This window comes from Urtica dioica, chromosome 2 (assembly GCF_054948205.1).
Source record: "Urtica dioica subsp. dioica isolate 48M chromosome 2, U.dioica_male_clone48M_v1_H2, whole genome shotgun sequence".
In the NCBI taxonomy this organism is placed as follows: Eukaryota; Viridiplantae; Streptophyta; class Magnoliopsida; order Rosales; family Urticaceae; genus Urtica; species Urtica dioica.
In genome coordinates this window covers 39392694-39415959 of record NC_142757.1, presented here as the reverse complement: position 1 = coordinate 39415959, position 23266 = coordinate 39392694, and the positions used below count along the sequence as shown (strand labels likewise).

Sequence of the window (23266 nt, the reverse complement as noted above, 5' to 3'; positions counted from 1 at the left end):
CAGCTCCAATTATCAGTTTCCTTTTCGGAGTTTCAACATTCAAACATTTCAACGAATCATATCCTTTTGACCTAAAACCAATTACATTGGAAAGAGGACAAACTGACCTTTAATTTTATTCAAGAATCAATAAATTTAAAATTCTGAGCAGAGATTTATGCCACTTTTACTGCGGGTTTTTCTCGAGCTCGAAGAATTTTGGAAATAATTAAAGTTCAGACTTGACTGCAAAAAGAATCGAGTGTAACAGAACATTTTAGAGAGCTGTTAAAGCTTTTATATGTGTTTTATTAACATGGTATAAAAGTAAAAATTAACAAACATAAAACGAAACGAGTAAATAAACGAAACTAGCAAGACAATATAACTAGTCACAAAATTACCCGAAATTTCTTAAACTTTAAAAACACGTTTTTCATTATCAAAAAATAAAAACTTTTAGAACTGATTCTAATGTGTTTTAATAAAATCCCAAGGTCATAAAAAATCAACATGGTTTTTAATTTAAAGACAAGAGCAATAAATTTTAAAAAAAAATCTAAGAAAAACAATTCTAACTTGTCACAAAATGAGTAAACTTTCGAAAACAATTTTCAAGCTCATAGTTTTGATCACATCTACATGCATATCTTTGACCATAGCTCTGATACCATTTCTTGGAATTGATCTAGGGTTAAGAAAAGATTTAACGCTTCGAGCAAGCGGCGGAAAATAAAAAATTTCTTTTAAACAAGTAAAACGTTTTTACTAACCTAGACAAAGAGCAAGCACATGTTTATATTTAAATTAAAACTATCTAAGAGCATTACTCGTTTACTAACCTTTATCGAAGCTTAATCGTTGAGAAGCTTTTGGAAAGATTGAATCGCTCGTCTCCCCACTAAGCTCGTCTTTCTTTGTTCTTCGAGAACTCGAGTTACCACGAAAGTTTCTATCACATGAATCACTCGACATTAGAAGGAATAAGTGTGTGGGCACTTTTAAACACGACGACTCAAGAACAAGTCTTAGAGTCGAAGAGCCAAAATAAACACTAGGTCAAATGTGGACCTAGTTGCCAAAACAAAAATGAAAAGAACTAGAGAGAGAGAGGGAGATGGGCTGCCACAATGTCTAGAGAGAGAAGCTCTCAATCTCTAACTTATGTGGGATGAGAAAACAATGAGAATGAAGCCACTATTTATAGGGGATGGATTACCTTCATAAAGGTAGTTTCCTCTTCTATAGAATATCACATATTCATGAGAAAAATATTTGATCTTCCTTCCCTATTCCACGCGTCCAAGCCCTTGTAGAAGGCCTTGGATATGTTTCCTCTTTTGCTTCTCCCTTAGCCTTGGCCGCCAAAATGGATTTCCTTCTAGAGGAAATTTGTTTCCTCTTCTTCTTTTGGCAAGTATCTTCATACATCAATGCACAAAATAAACTCTCTTTCTCTTGGGTTTGGGCATGCAACATCTTCTAGAAGTGCCTCCTAGATTTTTCTTCATTTGTTCATGACAACATAAAAAAAGCCCATTAAGAATTTTCAAGTAAAATTCTATGAAATAAAATTAATCCTCAAGGCCCAAAAATCTTACTATGGCCGAGTGGAATTTGTCATCATATGACAATGTCAAAAAATTTATTGACATTCATTTCGTCCTATGTCGAAAAAGACAAAAATACCCTTTAGACAATTTTCGTAAAACTTGTCTCGTTCTTGTTTTGACTTAGCTTCTAGTTTAACTAATCCTACTCGATATGACTTGTGACAGTGACCTCATGGATCCAAATGAACAAAGCTTGAGCTAACTTACTTGGACTCAAAAGTTCACAAACCTTTTCCAAGTTTAGATTAATGTCAATAGACTCCACTAAAGAGTTGACACTGAGAATCTCTCGGTTCAAATATATTTATTTTCTACTCAAGAATTCAACTTAATTGTGATGAGTGGATCCACTAAATATTATCTATGTTTACCCTTCATGAATATCATCAGCTAGTCGGGATTTACAAAATTACCATTTTACCCTTCTAGCTATTATTTCCTCAACTCCTTTGTCGCTTGTGAATAAGTTAGAAACAATGTATAGACGAGGAGCTAACAAGTCACATTGATTCATCCAAAAGAGTGATGACTCAATTTGAACACTGGCCAGTTCATTTATTCACAGTCCAAGGAACAAAGCATGGGGTGATATACATTGCATTTCAGCAATCTTGTACATGAATTTCATATCTATGAGATCTTCACAAAGTTACTCATGACATCTTCATAACTTAGTACTTCACCTATAGGTCATGTTCAGAATCACATAGTGAATCCGTACTCTTACTTTCTCAAATGAGAATACGTAAGCTATGAAATGACATGTCTCATTTCAGGATTGAGGTAAGCACGATGCAATTAATACGCTGTGATTTTGAGACATAAGAGGTTAAATGGTTTGTTCTTATTCTGTCTCTAGAAGTGCACTGGTCAATTCAGCACCATTGGAAGATACCTATAAGAACTATAGAGCCTCTAACTCTCAATGTCCCATAACCAGACATCATAGATTCTCCTAACAATCGTACTGAGATCAATAGTCATTTGATCCTTAGATTGTGAATATGCAGTTTTAAGCAAACCATGAAGAGTTTGTTCATGCAAATCTGCATTTATCTCTTCATATGTTGTTAGGTTTGTTTAAGGACCAAAGACTATAGTTTATCATAAATCTTCAAATAGACAAGGAAGAATGAATGAACGTTTCAACTTTTATTAATGATTCAGCAGTTACAAGCAAGAGTCTGCGTGAGACTTTATTACATCAAATGTACATAAATAGTGACTACTACTCTTCTTGTGGGCACCATTAACAACATTGGAGACCATCAATACGGAGCTACGCGGAAGGATCCAGGCGAAAAAGGTCACCATGAGGAGCGTAGTGGTGATCTCCGATGAAGAGCCCTCTCACCGATCCGGGAAAGAGCACGTGGAGCAGGAACTGAGGATTAAGAAATCCCGGAGACACGCCAAGGATAGTTATGGAAGGGAATGGGAAGATTCCGACTCGGAGGGCTTCCAGACCAGCCAGGGAAAGATCCATGATATGTACCAATCTTTCGGAGAAAGAAGCTGTTCCCAGAATATGAAAGATCAGGGAGGGTGCTCGGAGACGAATTGAGGAGGTCTCTTTAGGCCGGAAAGAACCCGTCCTAAAGATTGGAGAAACCATCTCCCCCGTCACCCTACGAATGTTAGCACACCCCTTGCCGGAAGGCTTCAGAATGTCAAGTATACCAACCTATGACGGTAAGACCGATCCTGAAGATCATCTTGATACCTTCTCGTCGTGGATGCATCTGCAGGGAGCTGACCCAGAAGTCATGTGCTGAGCATTCTCTATCACATTAGCCGGTTCGGCGAAAAGATGGTACATAAAGCTCAAGCCAAATTTATGTGGGATCGTGGAAACAACTGTCCAGGAAGTTCATGGAGCAGTTTGTCGGATCAAGCTCAAGGAAGGTCCCAAAGGAGAGACTGCTAGCCGTGAAGCAAATCCATGACGAACCACTTAAAGATTACATAAATCGCTACTCGGAACAAGCACTACAAGCTGATGAGCTCAACGAAGATTTCAAACTCTTTGGGATCACATTGGGAATCCGATCAGAATCAGAATTCTGGTGGTCACTTCAAAAAACAAGTCCTAAAGACTACAATGATTTTTGAAAAGGGCCCAGAAGTACATAAATGCCGAGGAGGCCAAGCGGGCAGCACGGAAGGCTGAGGCCCCAAGGCCACGGCGCGAGGAACATCGGCGATGACTTACAGAGGACTCCCGCCCATTAAAGAAAAGCAGGTCGAAAGCCGGCCCTAAAAAACCTTTCACAAGTAAGTTTGATAAAATATCACCCTCTTAATACTCCAATTGAGGAAATATTTGCGCTTACTCGAGAAAAAGAGGATTTTGGGAAACCTAGCCAGATCAAGAAGGACGTCTCGAAGAGAGATAAAACCAAGTACTGCGCGTTTCACAACGACGTGGGACACCGGACGGCCGACTGCTTCCACTTGAAAGAAGCTATAGAAGCTTTAATCCGAAGAGGATCGTTAAAGAAATTCAGGTCGGATCAACCTGAAGATCAAGAGAAAAGATAACCCTATCGGGAAATCTCTCTAATAGTCGGAGGGCCCCACGTAGGAGGTAATACGCGAAATGCCCAAAAGAATTACGTCCACGAAACTCAGGCCGGCCACCGATAAATCCTTTTCGCTGCCACTCAAAGGCCGAACAAGATCATCAAGTCAAGCGCGGAACCAATCACTTTCACGATCGAAGATGCTCGGAATGTGATGTACCCGCACAACGACCCACTGGTAATCTCGGCCCTAGTAGGTGACCGACTTGTTCACATGATCCTAGTAGACACAGGAAGCGCGGTGGGCGTCCTCTATGAAGAGACCTTCATGAGGATGGGACTCAAGGAAGACTCGCTAGCCCCTTCTCTGGAAAATCTATATGGATTCACCAGTAATTCTATTCGGCCCCGGGGTGTTATTTCAGTCCCAATAATTGTGGGAGAGGTCCCGAGATCAAAGACTACCAATCCCTTACGGGTAGTGGTCCCCGGCTCGTCGTCTTTCAATGCAATCATCGGAAGGCCTACGTTGCAGGCGCTTGGAGCCATAACATCCGTGGAATACCTGAAGATGAAATTCCCGACTGACCAGGGAGTTGGTGAAGTCCTGGGAACCCAGGCACTAGCAAGGAGTTGCTACGCGGAGAATCTGAAGAACAGCTAGAGCAAAGCCACACAAAAGGTGATGGCAATCATCTCTGATTTCAATCCACGTCTGTCGAGCCGAGACGCAATTAAACCCGAAGACGAGATTGAAGAAATAGCACCTGATCCAAATCAGCCACTGAAAAAGCTCAGAGTCGGGAAATATCTCGAGTCAGATATGAAATCCAAATTCTCTAGTCTGTTGTCTAGAAACTTTAATATCTTTGCATGGTTTCAAGCCGATATGATAGGGATAGATCCCGAGCTAGCATATCATAGGCTGAATATAGACCCCAAAGAAAGACCAATTAGACAAAAAAGAATGGCTCTAAATAACGAGAGATATGATGCTTTAAAAGAAGAAGTAGGCAAGTTAATCTCGAACAAATCGATTAGAGAGACCAAATATCCGAGCTGGGTGGCTAATCCCGTACTAGTTAAAAAACCTAACGACAAATGGCAAACTTGTGTAGATTTTACAGATCTTAACAAGGCGTGCCCAAAAGATAGTTTCCCCATGTCGAGAATAGATCAACTAGTCGATGCAACACCAGGACATGAAATTTTAAGTTTCATGGATGCATATTCGGGCTAAAATCAAATCTCTATGTATAGTACAGACCAGGATCACACTGCATTCATTACTGATCGAGGACTCTACTGTTATACAGTAATGCCCTTTGGTCTTAAAAATAATAGTGATACATACCAAAGATTGATAAACAGCATGTTTGCAGACCTACTCGGTAATACGATGGAGGCATACATCGATGATCTACTAGTAAAAAGTCGCAAAATAAGCGAACACGCCAAAGATCTAAGCAAATCCTTCAAGATTTTAAGAAAATACCGCATGAAACTTAACCCTTTGAAATGTACTTTTGGTGTTTCTGTAGGGAAATTTCTCGGGTACATCGTCCACAAAAGAGGGATAGAAGTGAATCCCGAGAAGATCACAGCACTACTCGAGATGAAGCCGCCCATGAATATTAAAGAAGTACAAAAGCTTATAGGGTGCATCGCGGACCAAAGCTGCTTTATCTCGAGGTCCACAGATAGAAGTGTAAACTTCGTCAACGAACTAAGAGGATCTAAAGAGTTTGAATGGACAAAACAATGCAACAAAGATTTCGAATCCTTGAACGAGCATCTCACATGGCCTCCAACCTTAAGAAAAGTTGAAGATTGAGAGCCCCTCGATATCTACCTGGCGGTATCAGAATACGCGGACAGCTCGGCCCTCATAAAAATGAGGGAAATCACCAACTCCCTATCTACTATACTTCTCGGCGTCTAAACGATGCCGAAGGAAGATATCCGGAGTTAGAGAAGCTTGCATACGCGTTGGTGACGGCTTCCAGAAAGCTAAAGCATTATTTCCTGGCACATCCGGTCACGGTGTTAACCAATTTCCCTCTCCGAACAGTCATGCAGAAGCCAGACGTGTCTGAAAGGTTTATGAAGTGGTCAATCGAGCTGACTCAGTACGACATCCCATTTAAACCCCGACCAGCTGTTAAAGGCCAGGCTATGGCGGATTTCATCGCCGAATTCACCGGCCGACCAATAGAACATCCCATATGGGTCATGCATGTAGACGGAGCGACGAACGACAAAGGGGCAGGAGTCGAAATAGCACTCACATGGCCAGATGGCCACAAAGTAAAAATCGCTTTAAAATTCTTATTTCCCGCTTCCAACAACGAGGCCGAATACGAAGCCATGATACATGGCCTACAAATGGCTAGGGATTTAGAAATCAAAAAGCTAAAAGTCTATTCGGATTCTCAATTAATAATCAATCAAATGAAAAATGAATTTCAGGCTAAAGGCGAAAAGATGTCGCTCTATGCCGAGAAAGCTAAAAATCTCGCGAACGAGTTTGAGCTCTGCGAAATCACACAAATTCCGAGAAGCTTGAACGAAGAAGCGGATGCACTGGCAAAGGTAGCCACTCAGGGATCAGCCTCCGAGCACATACCGGTGATACAGGTCCAACAATCAAGCATCGCAGAAGGGAATTCTATCTTCCAAGTACAGAGCTCAAAATCATGGCAAACGCCAATCCGACTCTTCCTGAGCAATGGAATTTTCCCACAGGACAGAGTAGCAGCTCGTAACTTGAAATTCCGAGCAACATGCTACTTCCTACACGGAGGAACTCTGTACAAGAAAGGCTTCACCGGCCTATTGTTGAGATGCTCAGATGAAGAGGAAGCTGAGTACGCGCTCCAGGAAATCCACGAGGGAATATGCAGAAGTCACATAGGGGCAGACGCCTTGGCCCAAAAAATAATCCGCAAGGGTTATTTTGGCCAACTTTAAAAAAACGATGCCCGAGACAAAGTTCGAAAATGCGCATAGTGCCAGAAGTTCTCAAACATCCCACGGCTCCCTCCAAACACCATCACCACACTTACTTACCCGTTACCATTCGCGGAATGGGGAATCGACTTAATCGGAGCGTTACCATAAGGGAAGGGCGGATGCTGATACGTGGTTGTAGCTATAGATTACTTTTTAAAATGGGTTGAAGTTGAACCATTAAATAAAATAACTACCTACAATATTGATAAGTGAGATTCATTCACACTTATCTATGACTCTTAGATAAGAATCGAAGCTTGTTCTTAATGTTTTTTATATTATTTTGTAGTTTTTATTGCATTTTCAGGTTTGAGAGAGTATGAGAAGGTGGCGGTGCGAAAACGGGCTGAATCGGAGCTAAATCGAGCAAGTTATGGTCATTTGAAGTCAAGTCAACAAAAGTCAACGACGGTCAATGGAGTCAACGTTTCTCGAGAGGCGCGCCGCGCCTAAAATATGGCGCGCTGCGCCCTGGTGCCAAAATTTATACCGAGAGCTCGAGGAGACGACGCGCGAGAGAGACGCACCGCGCCTTCAAAATTTTACGAGAGGCGCGCCGCGCCTGTTATGTGGTGCGGCGCGCCTATGTGATTTCGCTTAAGGGGCGCGGCGCTCCTGATAAGTGGCGCACCGCGCCATATCACTTTTCAGCTTTTCCAAAAGCTCGTTTTGAGCTATTTTTGACCCTTGGATTCGATCCAAGGGCTGATATTTGTTCCGAAAACCCTCCTTCAACCCTCATATACACTTGTTTGAGAGAAGGAAAAGAACTTTCACATTGATAACACTTTTTGTTTTTGTTTTGAAACCTTGAGAGAGAAAGTGAGAGAGAGAAAGCTAGGGTTTGACACCCATTTTGCTCTTGAGCTTGGGAGTGAAGAAGAAGAGGGAGAAGTGACAACCTCCATCATCCTCATCACCTCCATTTGTTCACTCTAAACTCTATCTCTTTTATTTATTGTTCTTTAGTTATTTACTCAATTTAATGCTTTGTTGAACATATTTTAAGCTTTCAAGTATTCTATTTGAGTTTTTGTTGATTACCTTTATCATTTGAGCATGGAGTATTGTGATAAATTTATTGTTTATCTAAGTGGAATATTGAAGTAGTGCTTGAGTTTAATGATATATTTATTTGGTTGTTGAGATTAGCATTCAATGTCTTGTTTCTTTATTATTTTACTTCTTTTACTTATTTCAATTTTACTTTGTTTATTCTTAATCATGAGTAGCTAAGTAGATTTAGGGGTGCGATGTAGTTAAGTAATTGAGTTGGTTGGTCAAACCTTTAGATTAGATTTTGTGCTTCATGGTTGGGTTGAGAGTGAAATATTATGGGTATGGGTTGTGTGTTAACGCTAATTAGAGTAGCTAACTAATTAGTGAACCTTAGACGAGTTTAGAAACCAAGAGGTAATAAACGAGTGAGCTCTACCCGTCCCATCATTAACCTTCCTAGAGCTATAGAAAGACTAGGGGGTAGATGTAGTTGATTGAAGTCCCGGGCTAAATGCGGTTTTGTGTTTTAGTAGGACCCAAACCGAGAGGTGTAAGTTCGACACGTAGCTAGATTCCTAAAGACTCGAGAGAGATTAGTGAATGTTTTAAGAGGGATTGAGACTAAATTTTACAACTCTAAACCCGAGTTTAGAATCGTACCAAGACCGACCGACTCGATGAAATAACGAAATCGTACCCCTTCCTTTTAACTTGTGTTTAAGTATTGTTTTCACTTTTGTTTACATTTCATCTTGTTCTCAAACCAATCAAAAACCCCCATTTTTCATTTCCATAACTCGAAAAAGAAAGCTAGTGAGTTTGCTTCGGAAATAGTCTAGAGTCATTGTGGGATCGATATCCGTGCTTTTGCACTCTATTACTTGACGACACGTTCGCTTGCGTCGTATAGAATTTTTCTTTAGTTAAGAAAATTCCCATCAAATATCAAAAAATTTGTCTGGAAAAACATCATCATAAGATTCAAAATCCCGGTAAAAATAATTTCCGACTATGGAACACAATTTGACAGCGAGAATTTCCGAGATTTTTGTGAGAAATGGAATTAACAAAGTATTCTCTACTCTAGTCCGGCCACAGTCCAATGGATTAGTAGAAGCAGTCAACAAAGCCATCTGAAGACAAAGCTGGACAACCACAAAGGGGAATGGTTAGAGATGCTCCCAGAAGTATTATGGTCATATCGGACCACCGGCCACTCCGCAATTGGAGAAACGCATTTCTCCCTTGTATAGGTGCAGACGCAGTTATACCAATAGACGTCCTTATTCCAACATCCAGAAGGGAAAAATTCTCCACGGAGGTAAACACTTCGAATCTAAACCTAAGTCTCGATCTATTAGAAGAAAGACGAGAAAGGGCACGACTAAAAAACTTAACTCATCAGCAAAGGGTTGCTCGGCATTTTAACAGGAAAGTCCGACCCCGAAACTTCAATATCGGTGATAAAGTCCTCAAAAAAAATTTCCACCACACGAAGAACCCGCAAGATGGAGTTCTCGGAGCTAACTGGGAAGGGTCATATATCATCAAAAAGAAGATTGCGGAAACGGGGTGTACAAGATATAGAAGTTAGACGGGAAGATGGAAAAAAATCCATGGAATGCCGAGAATTTAAGAAGATTTTATGCTTATTTTTTATTTCAAAAAGCGCCTTGGTCGCCTTACTTGCAATTTATCATTCTAAAAAGTGGCATGGCCGCCTAGATCAATGAATATAGACTATTAATCGTATTGTTTCTTTTGAGCAGAATATGAATAATTCGTAATCCCAGTCCAACTTATTTCAAACAAGGCATACCAAACCAGGTACACAAACATCTCCGTTTTACACAAAGTTTTTTAATTTACAGTCGGTGCTTGGCCGATTACGAAAACTATGTAATTTCAAAGCTCAATACAGATGGAAAATACAAAAATCATTTCAAAATTCTCCAAATAACAAGTAAAAGTTAGCAACAAGCTAAAATAAGGCCCGGCAGAGCCATATAAAATATATTACAAACCAGTCCGACCACGGACTATCAGCTCAAAATCCATTCGAACCAGATAAAAAAAACAACAACATTTGATTCTTATAATTGTGCCCCGACCCCCGTATCCTCCGCCGCCTCCTCCGAAACGGTCTCGGACGACTCCATGTCGGCATCGAAATCTGTGGTATCCAAATTAGGATTCCGCTTCCGAAGGAGCTCCAGTTTGTAGTCCATCCCAGCCGAGTAGAGGTCGTCCCTCTTGTCCTTGTACTCGCGGAAGCCTTGTAGGCCTCCACGGCTTCGGCGGCCGCAGCCTCTCGGACTCTCCTGGACCTCGGCCCGGACGGACTCCTGGTCGGCACTTCTGGACCGAAGCTCGACCTTAGCCTTCCTCGCCTCTGCCTTAGCCGCCTCTTTCTCTTTAAGGTGCAGCTCGTTGCAAGAACGAAGAGAAGCAAGCTCGGACCCGACCGTGCCGGCTAGCCGAACCATACCAACGAAAGCCTGCAACGAGAGAAAAGTGATTAGAAAAATACACAACTATTTAATAAATAAATTTGTTTACCTTGGCAGAGAGCTCGGCATAGAGAGTCATGGCCTCCTCGGTGGTTTTCTCGCGCTGAGATTCCACCTCCTCGGCGTGAATTCGTACCTGAAGGAACGAGAAGGCTGGGGCAAGGTGTACTTGGGCGTCAGAAGGCTCCGGTGCATCAGGCGAGATGACCACCACTGGAGGCTCGGAGGGCTTCGAAGGGCTCGAATTGGGAACCTTCGATTTCTTCTCGGCAAGCTCTCTATCCTTAAAAGAAGAATTTTTTCTTTTTGGGTTCCTCGGAACCTCTTCGGGAGCAGCCCTCCTTCCCATCTCTGAAAGAGACTGAGCAAACCTCACTAAAAAGAAACTAGTTATAAGAAGGCGCAAAAAACAAGGTTACTTACTCCGGTAAGGGCGGCCGTAAAACTTGTCAAGGAAATCGGGATCGAGAACGGTAAACTAGGAGCGGTCTTGCTCGGATAGGTCAAAAATAGTATAACGTTCCTCGAGCTCGTCTGGACCGTAAACGGGTAGCTCACCTGAAACATATCCAAAGACAAGTTAGTAAAGTCGTGAAGGTGTGAAGCAATAAACAAATGTTGTCTAAACAAAACCACACCGAGCTCAGAGAACTTGGTGGGGACGACCTTGTCCCCCAAAAACCAATCCCCCTCCACCCAAAAAAAAGTAATCCTTCCTGTTCTTCTGGCTAGTCGGAAGGAAGGTAACTATTTTTTCGGAATTTTTCTGAGAACAAGCATAATTGAACCCATGATGGCCCGGGGAAGTCTTGAAACTATAAAACTGAGTAAAATCCTCTAGGAGAAGAGTGCACTTATAATGTTTCGCCCAAAGGGCGATAAGGCCTATAAAGATCTTGTAGACGGATGGTATAAGCTGAGTGAGAGCCAATCCTATCTCTAATAAAAGTTCTGCCACCATGGGGTGCACTGGCAGGCCGCCGATCGCCCTCAGAATTGACGCATTAAAGGCCACCTTTCCCGGAGGAGGGTCGCATGCACGCTCGTCGTCCCGAGGAGTAGACAGCCTAATCCCTCAGGGATCTTAAACTCCTCATAAAGGTCATTGATATAACTATCACTGATCCGAGAAGTCCACTGTTCGGCAGAAAACTGCCCCTCTGTCCGTTCACGGGCCTCAGACATCCCATCTTCCTCCTCGTTCTCAAGGATCTGGCCACTCGGACCTGGAGAATCACTTTCCGGTGGAGAGCTAGTACCTTTCACCTCGAGCTCGGGAGAACGTGCTCGGTCAGGATCGGTCTCAAGTCTCCTGTCCGATTCGCAAGATTCTGATACGGTCGTCTCCGAAGACATTTCTTCCCTACAATCAAACTGGGAAGGATCAAAAATCTGATCTTTTAGTTCCCGACCCATGAGCGCAGGATGAAAGGGTGGATGGTGGAACACCCAGGAGAGCTCTATAGCAAATACAGGCAGGTCACAGCCGACTTCAAGAATGTTACCACTCACGGTCCCGGAAAAAAGGGATGCTCGGCCCGGAAGGAAGAATCACTTCCTTAGGATCGGGCTCAGTCCTTTTGACTATTCGGGAGTCAATCCCCAAGTCAGGTCAAAACGAACCTCCCATATCCTATAAGTAAGGGAATACTAAACATAATAAGGCAAAATAGTTGCACACCTCGGAACTCCGAATATCCAAGAAATCCCGACGCCCAAATATTTGCAATTCTATAAAATAAAAAAAAATAAAAAAAAAAAAAAATTAGTACCCATTGCAGAAAAACAGAGGAAACCAGTAAGGAAAGACTTACCCAAAGATTTATAATGACAAATGCGTCGGAAAACAGGTGATTAAAACAGAATTCTTCGCCAAAAAAGTCGCCGAAATATCTGAAAGCGCGGAGCGAAAGAAGAGGAATGAGAAAAATTCAAAATCGAAGACGAAAATGAACAGGACCGACAGATTCTCCCCCTTTTTATACGTGGCGTCGATCAATCAAAAGAACGGTTAGGATCAAGCGTGCCAAGGAAGCCACATCGATCTAACAGTAGATGCGAACGGTCATGACCTCGTGAGCAAAACGACCGCGTTTTGAAACAAAAACACATTCGACAAAGATAGGTCGAACTTCTAGTTGGCATAAATCCGAACATAAGAAAATTTAGTAAAAGTGTAACGGTCTAATTGAATCAAAGATTAGACTCATTCTAGTTCCTTACCATTTTTACTAAATACTAAGAAACTGGAAGGCTGTTGTTACTCATAGAATTCGCCGAGCTCAAACGATATAGTCGGCATTCCGAGAATAGAGATATCCAGCAATAGAGTTCGTACCCAAAGGTCCAAGGACTCATGAAGGTTAAGGAGCGAACGTTCATATTAAAAAAGAACGGACCCTATGACTCAGAACTTCGAAGAGAAGAGAACACAATAGGTCAAAAGAAAAGGCTAGTCGGACAATAAAACACGTGTAATATTTAATCAAAACGCTGACCTCAACGGTTAACACCGAGGAAAGCATAAATAACCACCCACTCTTCACAAAAGAGAGGGAAGACCAAATAACTGCCAGGGAACGTGAGGTTGATCACCCCACGATTCCTAACACTCTCCCACGACACCCATTAACAACTGCAAAGGCCCCTGGACTTATATAAATAGGGACTTCGACAAGACCAAATGGGATTCACGTTTTCTAGAAAGAAGAAGAACTAGATTTAGCTTTGAAGTTTACTCTCATTTATTTTGCTCTCTTGTAATAGATTCGTCTGTATTAAGAGAAATTCTTGCCTATATCCTGAGAATCCCCGAGGCTGTGTACTCGGAACTCAAATTACTTCGTGAGATAGGTGTAACCAATTTTTCAGGTTAACAGATAGGTTCTTTAATTTTTTGCGATATTTCGTCTATTTCATTGTTACATAATCTCTTCATTCGCGTCTGTGAGATCATTGTTAACATCTAGACCGCCAAGAACTTTTCGAAGTACTACTGGGCCTTTTACCATACAAACCCAAACTCCTCTGGTATGTGAAATAGATTTTATTTGATTGAGGTTCACTTTTAGTTTACGTTGGAAACAATTTATATGTTGTGTAGATATGGAAAACTTCCTTCTCTATCCGCTAACTTGATGTTGCCGAAGGGTTTCAAAGTTCCTTCAATTAAGGGGTCGAGCAAAAGAGTCGCCCAATCCTCTAAGAATGAGAGACCGCTGACAAAATTATGGCAATCCCCAAAGCGCTCAAAAGATGCCAAACATTTTAGCCGTTCATCTTCTGTTACTTCTGCCTCATCAGAACCGAGTAGCACACATGCTCCGGATCATCTGAACCGGGTATTTAGCTACATGATGAGAGTTCTGACGATGAAGGAGGCCAAAAGCATCTGCGAGATTTATCAACCTGCTCGCGCAGTTCGTCTTACCGATTGTCTCTCATTGGTAAGTTTTATTCTTAAAAAAATTGTTTGTTTTTATTTTTCTTTATTCTCGAATCTGAAAATCTATTTTGTCAGGCTATGGCTAGTCTATCCTATCTCGGCCCTGGACCTAGTCAACGGGCTCCTTGACCGGTAGAAACTCTTCGGGGACATCAAGAAACTCAAGGTTTCTTATAATGAGCTAACACTATCGCTCTCGGCTGCCGAAGAGAGGGCTCGAGGCCGAATAGAAAGCCAAAGTCGCTGAGTAGGCAAGGTTGGATACTAATGCGAATTTTAAGGTTGTGAAGTTTACCAACCTTTGGTAAGTGGTTCTTGGATTTTTTTCATTCGAATGGCATTATTGTGTAACAGTATAGACCGCAGTCAGTAAGAAATGTTGTGTGATCTTCATTTGGACCATACATTGGGATTTGGTTATATCCCGAGTATGCATCCATGAAACTTAATAATTCGTGACCAGCTATTGCATCGATTAGCTGGTCAATTCTAGGCATTGAGAATCTATTTTTAGGACAGGCTTTATTTGAATATGTGAAATCAACACATGTTCCCCATTTTCCATTCGGTTTTTTTAACCAAAACAGGATTGGCAAGCCAGCTAGAATATTTTGTTTCTCTAATTGACCGATTAGAAATAAGTTTATCAACTTCTTCCTTGAGTGTCGCATATTTGTCGGCATTCATGGGTCTTCTTGTTGTCTAATCGGCCTTGCCTTGGGATCAACATTTAATCGGTAACAAGCATGGTTGGGATCTATTCCTACCATATCTGATTCTTTCCAAGCAAAAATATCTAAATTGTTTGCTAATAAGGAAATGAGTTCAGCCTTTATACCTGATGGTTGGAATTCCTAAAATAAGGAAAATTCCTAACACGGCCCAATCGTACTTATCGTCAAGTAATAAAGAGTGCAAGAGCACAATTATCGATTCACGAGGACTAGCTAATTTCAAACACAAGATTGTTGCCAATTTCTTATCTTCTCAAATTCTTGAACTATAAAGTAGATTGAATGAGGTTTTCAATGGATTGGAACTCAAATGCGTCGAACAAACATACAAAAAATATTCAAGGCGAGGAACACGACTTCATTTGTTTCAAGGTGTGGTTGATTATTGGACTGTAAGAAAAATTGGAAAGGAAAAGGATTCTAATCTCATGTTCTCATCCGCGATTGATCTTCTTGAGATTTTTGTTGACGAGGGGTAAGCTCAGAGTAGAAATTTGAGTAATTAATTTATTGATTATCATGCAATCCTTTTATTTTGTATTTACGCTACACTTGATAAAGGCAATATTAAGAATTACAGAAGAATTGTCAAAAGCTTTGCAGATGAGAGACCAAGATATTGTAAATGCTATTACTTTGGCAAAAATTTATAAGCTAAGGTTGCAATCGATGCGAGACAAAGGGTGGGAAGATTTCTCTGATGAAGTTTTTTTCTTTTCATGATGAAGTTTTTCTTTTTGTGAAAAGAATAACGTGGGAATAACTAACATGGATGATGTTTACATACCTCAAGGAAGGCCAAGGAGTAATGAATTTGTTTCACTTTCGTGTTGAGCTGTTTTATTCTGTCATTGCTATGCAATTTTTGGAGTTAAATGATCGTTTCACTAAGGCGAACAAGGAGCTTCTTTTGTCTGTAGCATGTTTGTGCCCGACCAACTCTTTTTCTTCTTATGACAAACAAAAAGTAATCCGTCTTGCCGAGTTTTATCCCGAAGACTTTTCTATTGTTAATCGCTTAAAGCTCGATAAGCAACTCGAAACTTATATTTTCAACATGCGCTCTAATGCGGAGTTTGCTGACCTTAGAGGGCTTGGGGATCTTGCAAAAAAGATGGACGAGACAAAGAAAGATCAGGTATATCCACTAGTATATTTGTTCATCACACTGGCATTAGTTCTTCCAGTTGCTACCGCTTCAGTCGAAATAGTATGTTCAAGCATGAATACTGTGAAAAATCGTCAACGCAATCGAATGGGAGATAAATTGATGAATGATAATATAATTGTGTACATTGAAAAGAGATGTTTTTTATAGGACTGACAATGAGATAATTATACGGAGATTTCAAGACATGAAAAATCGGCATATACAATTGTAATTTTTTATACTTAATTATTTATTGAAGCTTTTTCTAGCATTTTTCTTGTTTTGTCTATCAACCCATTATAAAAAAAAAATTGTGCCCCCAGTCGATTAAAGTCCTAGATCTGTCACTGCACACACTCATAAGCTCAAATATCCTTATTTGTGCCATCATTGTTCGGCTGTTCTATTTCAGTTCGAAAGTGCACATTCTTGTTGCTCAGGTGGCAATATCGTTTTAAAAGTGATCGCCGTTCCGGAACAATTATATGATATGTTTCTTTCACAAGCAGCAAAGTCACAAGAATTTAAGGGCTGCGTTAGAATATATAACAATAGTTTTTTTTACATCACTTGCTGTTAATACGACTAAAAAATGTGTGTTATGAATAAGGGAATCTACACGTTCAGAGTTCATGATCAAGTTTATCATTAACATCTAACAACTTATCCCAGCTACAGATTCACCATCTTTTTTCCAGCTCTATTTTTATGACTACAGAGCATGAGATGCAAAACCGTTTGAGCTTCTCAAATGAAACGCAAAACCGTTTGAGCTTCTCAAATGAAACGACTTCTTCAACTGTCTCCAAACTCACTGACTTGTTGCAACTCCACTTATTTTTGGTTGCAGCTTACTCTTATGTTGCATATACCCTAGTAAGTTTAGCTTTCATAAACTCGTTTATTTCAGGATGTAAACTTATTTGCACCTGTAAATTCTTATGCCTTTGTAAACTCTATTTCACTATGTACGTTCTTGTGCAAATAAACTTATCTGCTACCATCTTATCTACTATCTTAATTTGAAATATTTGAATAATATTGTATCAAACAAATGCCGTGCCACGGGCACGCACGGCTTAAAAACTAGTGTTTATAAAAGACTGAATGAAACAGCCACAAAAACTCAGAGATGAGACATTTTATACAAATATATTTTCCTTGACTATCCAATTTCCTACAAAAAAAAAGTTCAATGAGTGACTCTCATGGATAAATTAAATTATGAGCTGCGAAGAAAGTCCATACCTACACCTACATGTCTACGGGTCTTCTACGGCACTATAACTTTGTACTGTACATGATTTTTTTTTTTTTTAAAAACACTAATGACTTTGAAAAGGTCGTGATGAAGATGATGAAATATATATGGCTTACAGAAATATTAGTAAAACACATTTACGTAGAAAAGTGTGACTAAAAATTATTGTCAACGCTGAAAGTTCATAAATGTGACTGATTGCTTCGAGAAACATAAGATATTATGCCGCAGAAGTTACAAACTTCAAATGTTTTGAAATAAATACTCGCCTATAATTTAAGATAATACATCAAATGTTTAGTTGACTATTATGCGTGATGTCGTGGGAATAAATAGACTCTACAAAGTCAGTTACTTGCAGAACAAGGATTTGATGGTTAGGATTGCGACTAATTCCAGTATTTTTTAAACTGTTGCATAATTTGCCCCGAAGAGTCTAAAAATTTTCCTTAAAACGAAATCAAAGGGAAATTATATTTAAATAGTACTGCAAAGAGAATCAGCATTTAAAAAATCAACAAAAACAAAAACTATGAGAAATCTTTTTGTGTTCCTTACCCTCATTACCATTCTTCTATTATCATCCACCCATGGCTTGGGCTTAACCTCCAAGGTCTCCTTGACTCACGTTGACCAAAACAAGCCATTTGCTATTGCTAGCCCTAGAAAATTAATACCTCCCAGTCCTAATAGTGAAAATAATAACTATTATTATCATCATCATTTATATGTGAGTGGGCCATTCTACTCCGTCTCACTTCGGGAGGACGAGAGAAGCGCTCCCTCGCCACCCGAGAAAGCAGAAACTATCCACAATTGGTGATGCAGCAAGTGTGAACCTACCACAGTATTACTGGCAAGCGTAATATATTCTCTTCTTTCCAGTTACATCTATATATCAAGTTGTTTTTTTATTGTACATTTCTTAGCTTTGCTTTCAATAATCGTGTATTGTATTAGATTTATACAAAACATAAAGATAATTAAGCTGGACTGTGGGAAGGATTGTATTTTTTTCATTGCCGTCTGATTTTTATTTGAGAAACTGCTCTGTTTGTCACTAATTTCATAACATTTTTTCCACTTTCCATCAAAAGAGACATCATCTATGTCAACAATGTTGACATCTATTTTTGCTCTTCACTATTAGATGTCAATATTGTTGACATAGTGGTGGCATTTTTGGTCAAATTAGTCTTTTGGTGGAAAGTGAGAAAATATTATGAAATTGATGACAAACGAGGCAATTTCTCTTTTTATTTTGTATAACAATAATTAATAAATAATCAAGGTTAGAACAGTTGACTTTGTATTTTTTTTTTTTTTTGGCAAAACGCGTGCATTAAACAAGTTAAATATGATGAAGATAATTAAAGATATATGTTTCTGAACCAAAAACAAATAAATAAAAAAGATTAAAGCTATGTGTTTTCAGCAGGTGTTACAAAAAGTGTTCTACAAAGTGTGAGTAATGTTTCTGCCTTTGAATGCGACTTTATCTAGGTTTTCCAGATTAGTGCAAATTTTATCTCAAACGACTTCAATAAATCATGGAAGTGATAAAGATGGATACATAATTCAACCTACATTCCAATGAGACCTTGGTTGCATAAAAGGTTTAATTCAGCGCTATTTATTTTAGAGAGATTATTAGGCTATTTTAGGGAATAAGAGCATTTTTTTTGTTTTTTACTTTCTAGGTTAAAATTTCCATATAAATGGTTTAGTAATAGCCAGGGTTTTAAAATCCGGCGAATTTCTCCGACTTTTGCTGGAAAAGCCGTTTCCGGTCACCTAACGGCCGAGGAAATGGATAATGTCGTTTGTCGCCGTTATGTCGTTCGAATATCGACGACATCGACATGTCGTTTCCATGATTTTACGCCGGTCGTTTTCGTCCATTCTAAAGAGCAAATTGAAGCAAGATTCTGCGACAGAAGAAGAATTTCGGACGAAACGAACATGCCCGGAAAGTCGTTTTCGTTTGTTCATAAACCCAGATTTTTATTTTCTTCATTTTGATGATTAATTTGATTTTTTTTTCATGTACTCGCCTTCATTGATGTTGTTTGTATTGTGACGATCTATCATATATATTTTTTCCAGATTTTTCTGAGGACTTCCGACGAACCACCATTTTTTCCGGCGAACCACCATTTTTTCCAGCGACTCAAAAATCAGATTTTCAACTATTTATTTCTGTATTTTTAAGTAAGGTTATGTCTTTAAAGTTTAAATTACATATACTTATGTTTTGAATTATAATTTATATATCTTCAGTTGAATTGAATTGATGGTGTTTGATTTTGAATTGAAATTGTTAGACTTTGAATTGAAATTGAAATTGTTAGACTTTGAATTGAAATTAGTTTATCATTTATGCTAGAAATGAAATTGTTAGAGTAGGAATTGAAATTATTACGAATTGAAATGAAATAACTTTGAATAGAATTTATTGACATGTTGAAATAGAAATTTGTTGACATATTGAAATGGAACCCGAACCACTTCACGTGCAATTATATAGTCCAATTATTGTGGACTATATTTACAAATATATATGTATGTGTTTGTTTCGCAACATTATTTCCGTTCGGTTTTCCGTCGGCACGTCGGTTTTCCATCGAAAACGGCATTTAAAAACGGCATTTCACTTGCCCTTTTCCACAATTTTTCTGTTCAATTTTCCATCGGCATGACGAAAACACATCTAGAACTAAAAATTAAACAAACAAAGTTATTTTTAGTCTGAAGATAGTTTTCTAAAAGTAATTATCAAACTTATAGAATAAAAATTTGATAGATAAGAGAATTTGAGAACAAAAATAGAGTTGTATAAAAAATAAGAAAAAATTAAAAAAAAAAAAATCAAGTGTTTGAATACGAGGGTATTTTGATCCGCAAATGGGTTGAAAGTCAGATGACTTTTGAAATACCAAAAAGAATTTAAGTAATTTAGTGTAATATTGGATCTAATTACTCAAATTTCTCCCCTCAAATAACCATTACATATTATATACTTAGTGAAGCGAATATGAATAATACTTCAATTCTTTTAATTAACAAAATGTTGAATCTGCTTTCCAAAATTTATATACTTAGTGAAGCGAATATGAATAATACTTCAATTCTTTTAATTAACAAAATGTTGAATCTGCTTTCCAAAATTTAAAATGATGTATTTTATGACAACTTCAGTATTAAAATTATGCCTCTAAAACTAAAACTATTAGTTTTGTGAAGGAAAAAAATATCAATATTTTACAAACAAGTTAATATTATACATGTCCATCTCTATTACCAGCAAAGAGTTTAGTATCATTCATGTCCATTTCTATTACTTATTTTTAGTCATTTAGGATTTTAATGATGGAAAGAGTTTAGTATCATTCATGTCCATTTCTATTGTCAAACGTAGTCTAGATCCAAAATCATGACCTAATTAATTATAAATCTCTTTTTCTTTTTTTTTTTGAACCGTGGACGGAACACAAATCTCTTATTTAAATCATGTAATTATTTTTTTTATTATGTATTTTTTTAGAATAAAAGACATATTTGCCCCCCCCCCCCCCCCCCCCGAACTATGGTGTCTATAAGAGTTCACCCCCTATACTTTAAAAACTCGATATTTTCCCCTTCATCTTTGTATTAATTTCAATATTGTCCTTCCGTCTAAAATTCTGTTAAATCATCCGTTAAATAAGCATGTGAATATCATGTGACACTCAAAATAATGATATTATATGTAATTCTAATTTTTATCTTGATTAAGATTAATAAAATAATATTAAATAAATAAATTAAAATAATCTTAATAAAGAAAGTCATTAATAAAGAAATTAAAATAAAGAATTAATACATTCTCTCTCTCTAATGTTGGGTTTATCTGCGTGCGAACCGGACCGACACCAAGTCCAGCGAGCCAAGTTCTCGCGGTGAATCTCAACCGAGATCGTACTTAGGATTCTCAACCGGACCGACACCAAGACCGGGCCGGAGAGGCGGTAGTCTTTGAGCCTGGGCAACGAGAAAGCTCCTTGGGGACGACTCTGTCGAAAGCGTTGTCGGAGAGATTGAGTCGACAATGAAGGAGATCTGTGTCGCATCGCCTCCTTGATTTCTCAGAGGCACCGAATGTCGTCCGCCATGCCGGAGCACAATCGCGGTGAACATTGACAAGTGAGCAAGGAGCAAAATCGGATATTCGAAGGTTGAAGATGAAAGGCTCATAACTGTGTCATTGAAGCGATTTGGAGAGTGGTGGTGGTTCACGTTGAAGTGATGGGCGAGCAGAGAAGCTTCGGGGAGATTCAGAGGAGAGAGAGAGAGAGATTGTAATTGCTATGATTTATTAATTTTATTTAATTTTAATTTTTTTTAATAGATGTTAAGGGTATTTACGAAAATTCCCTCACTTTACATATATAGTTACAAAAGTGTGTATATATAACTAACGGATCAGATCCAAAAATAAACGGAAGGACCACAAATGTTACAAGAACTGATATTAAGGGGTAAATTGATCGATTTTAGAGTACAGGGAGTGTATTTTCATCACCGTCATAGTTCAGGGGGTAATTATGTCTTTTATCCATTTTATTATCGCAAATTTAAAATTTTAATTAGGAAGTTCCGATTCAATTACTGCAATTGTCTTAGACCTACTTATACTAATAATATTAATGAAAACAACCTCTAGCCAAATAATTTTCAATTACACATCATGTACTCAGAGGGGGAAAAGAACATGAATTATTTTTATAGGTGAAATGGATATGAATAACACTAATATTTTTTGTGGATATTGTTTCTGGTAGCCATTTTTTTGTAATTATCACATAAATAGTATGTTTGAAGCTGTTATTACGAAAATAATTTTTTTTTTTAATTGTAAAGCATAACTTTTCTTGATGTTAAGAATTTTTATTTTAAAAAAAAATTGTTTGGTGATTTGAACTCTATTTAATTTTATTATCTGGTTAGAACTTAATTTAAAAATAAATAATTATTTGTCGTTTGAAAAATCAATTTTCTTATAAGATTTGAAATAGAAACTATTTTTAAAACATTACACATAAAAAAATGTTATATTTGTAATTCCCCTATATTATTTTACCAAAATATTAAAAAAAAAAAAAAATATATATATATATATATATATATATATATATCCAAAACCGAAAATGATATATGTTATGAACTTATTAACAACTTTCATCATGTAACTTTTAGTTTTTGAACAAAATACTTATATTTTCAAGTATCACTCATGTTGATGTCAGTTTTTGGACCGATCAACAATCACAAATAATAATATACTAATATTTGATATTTATTTTGTAAAGGTCTCAGAAGACGTCGTATAAGAAACAATATAGAAATGAAAAGCTATAAAAAAAAAGGAGAATAATAATAAACTTTATTATTATAAAATTAAATTACGAGAGGATGAGATGACGAGCTCAAGAAGGCGAACTCAACACTGAAAGTATTGTAAATGTAATGAATAATGGTCGAGAGATGAAAATTGTAATCTTGCGTGTGTGAAAATCGTCAACTCATCTTCTACTTATAGGCTAGACGGAGCTATCTCGCTGAAGACACGTGCTCCTTGATCCGTTCTCCTCGTCGGGGCTGAAGTGGTCTCAGATCCGGTCTTCGCGGCGCGGTCTCCTCTTTGACGAACTGATCCTTGTGGCCGGATGGACGTGGTCGAGCTGGAAAGTGCGATTGCGCTTGGGCCGATCTGCCGAGATCGTACTAGGCCCAGAATCAATCCTCCGAATCGATTTACATAATGGATTTGGGCTTTGGTCAGGCTAAAGCCCAACCGAGATTAATTTTTTAAATGATTGATTTTTTACCCCCACAATTAGCCCCCAAATATTTTAAAAATATTTCGAATATTTTGAAAATATTTACCGCGAGGAATTCGAACCACCTTGAATTAAAGGGGGAAATCAAATATTTTGTGACACGTGGTACCGCGCGGAAGCGCGTTCTCTCCACACGTTGCGTGATATGATTGCACTTCGTAA

At 38.5% G+C, this 23266-nt stretch overlaps 2 protein-coding genes across 2 annotated transcripts; both read left to right on the top strand.

Annotated features, from left to right (window-relative positions):
• Positions 1–4328: 4328 nt before the first annotated feature.
• LOC149404702 (uncharacterized) lies at positions 4329–4778 on the top strand. The gene has a single exon (XM_089607637.1). The coding sequence runs from the start codon at positions 4329–4331 to the stop codon at positions 4776–4778; it is 450 nt and encodes a 149-aa protein (XP_089463763.1).
• A 21-nt stretch (positions 4779–4799) lies between these two features.
• LOC149404701 (uncharacterized) lies at positions 4800–7084 on the top strand. The gene is made up of 3 exons (XM_089607636.1): positions 4800–5127; positions 5656–5857; positions 5980–7084. The coding sequence occupies exons 1-3, from the start codon at positions 4800–4802 to the stop codon at positions 7082–7084; spliced, it is 1635 nt and encodes a 544-aa protein (XP_089463762.1).
• The last annotated feature ends 16182 nt before the right edge of the window (positions 7085–23266 follow it).

Excerpts from the sequence above, each read along its gene's own strand:
- LOC149404702 (XM_089607637.1), top strand. The coding sequence starts at position 4,329 with ATGTACCCGCACAACGACCCACTGGTAATCTCGGCCCTAGTAGGTGAC.
- LOC149404701 (XM_089607636.1), top strand. The coding sequence starts at position 4,800 with ATGGCAATCATCTCTGATTTCAATCCACGTCTGTCGAGCCGAGACGCA. Across the intron at positions 5,128-5,655 it reads TGCTTTAAAAGAAGAAGTAG|GGAAATTTCTCGGGTACATC; the intron begins GCAAGTTAATCT and ends GTGTTTCTGTAG. Across the intron at positions 5,858-5,979 it reads GAACTAAGAGGATCTAAAGA|AATACGCGGACAGCTCGGCC; the intron begins GTTTGAATGGAC and ends TGGCGGTATCAG.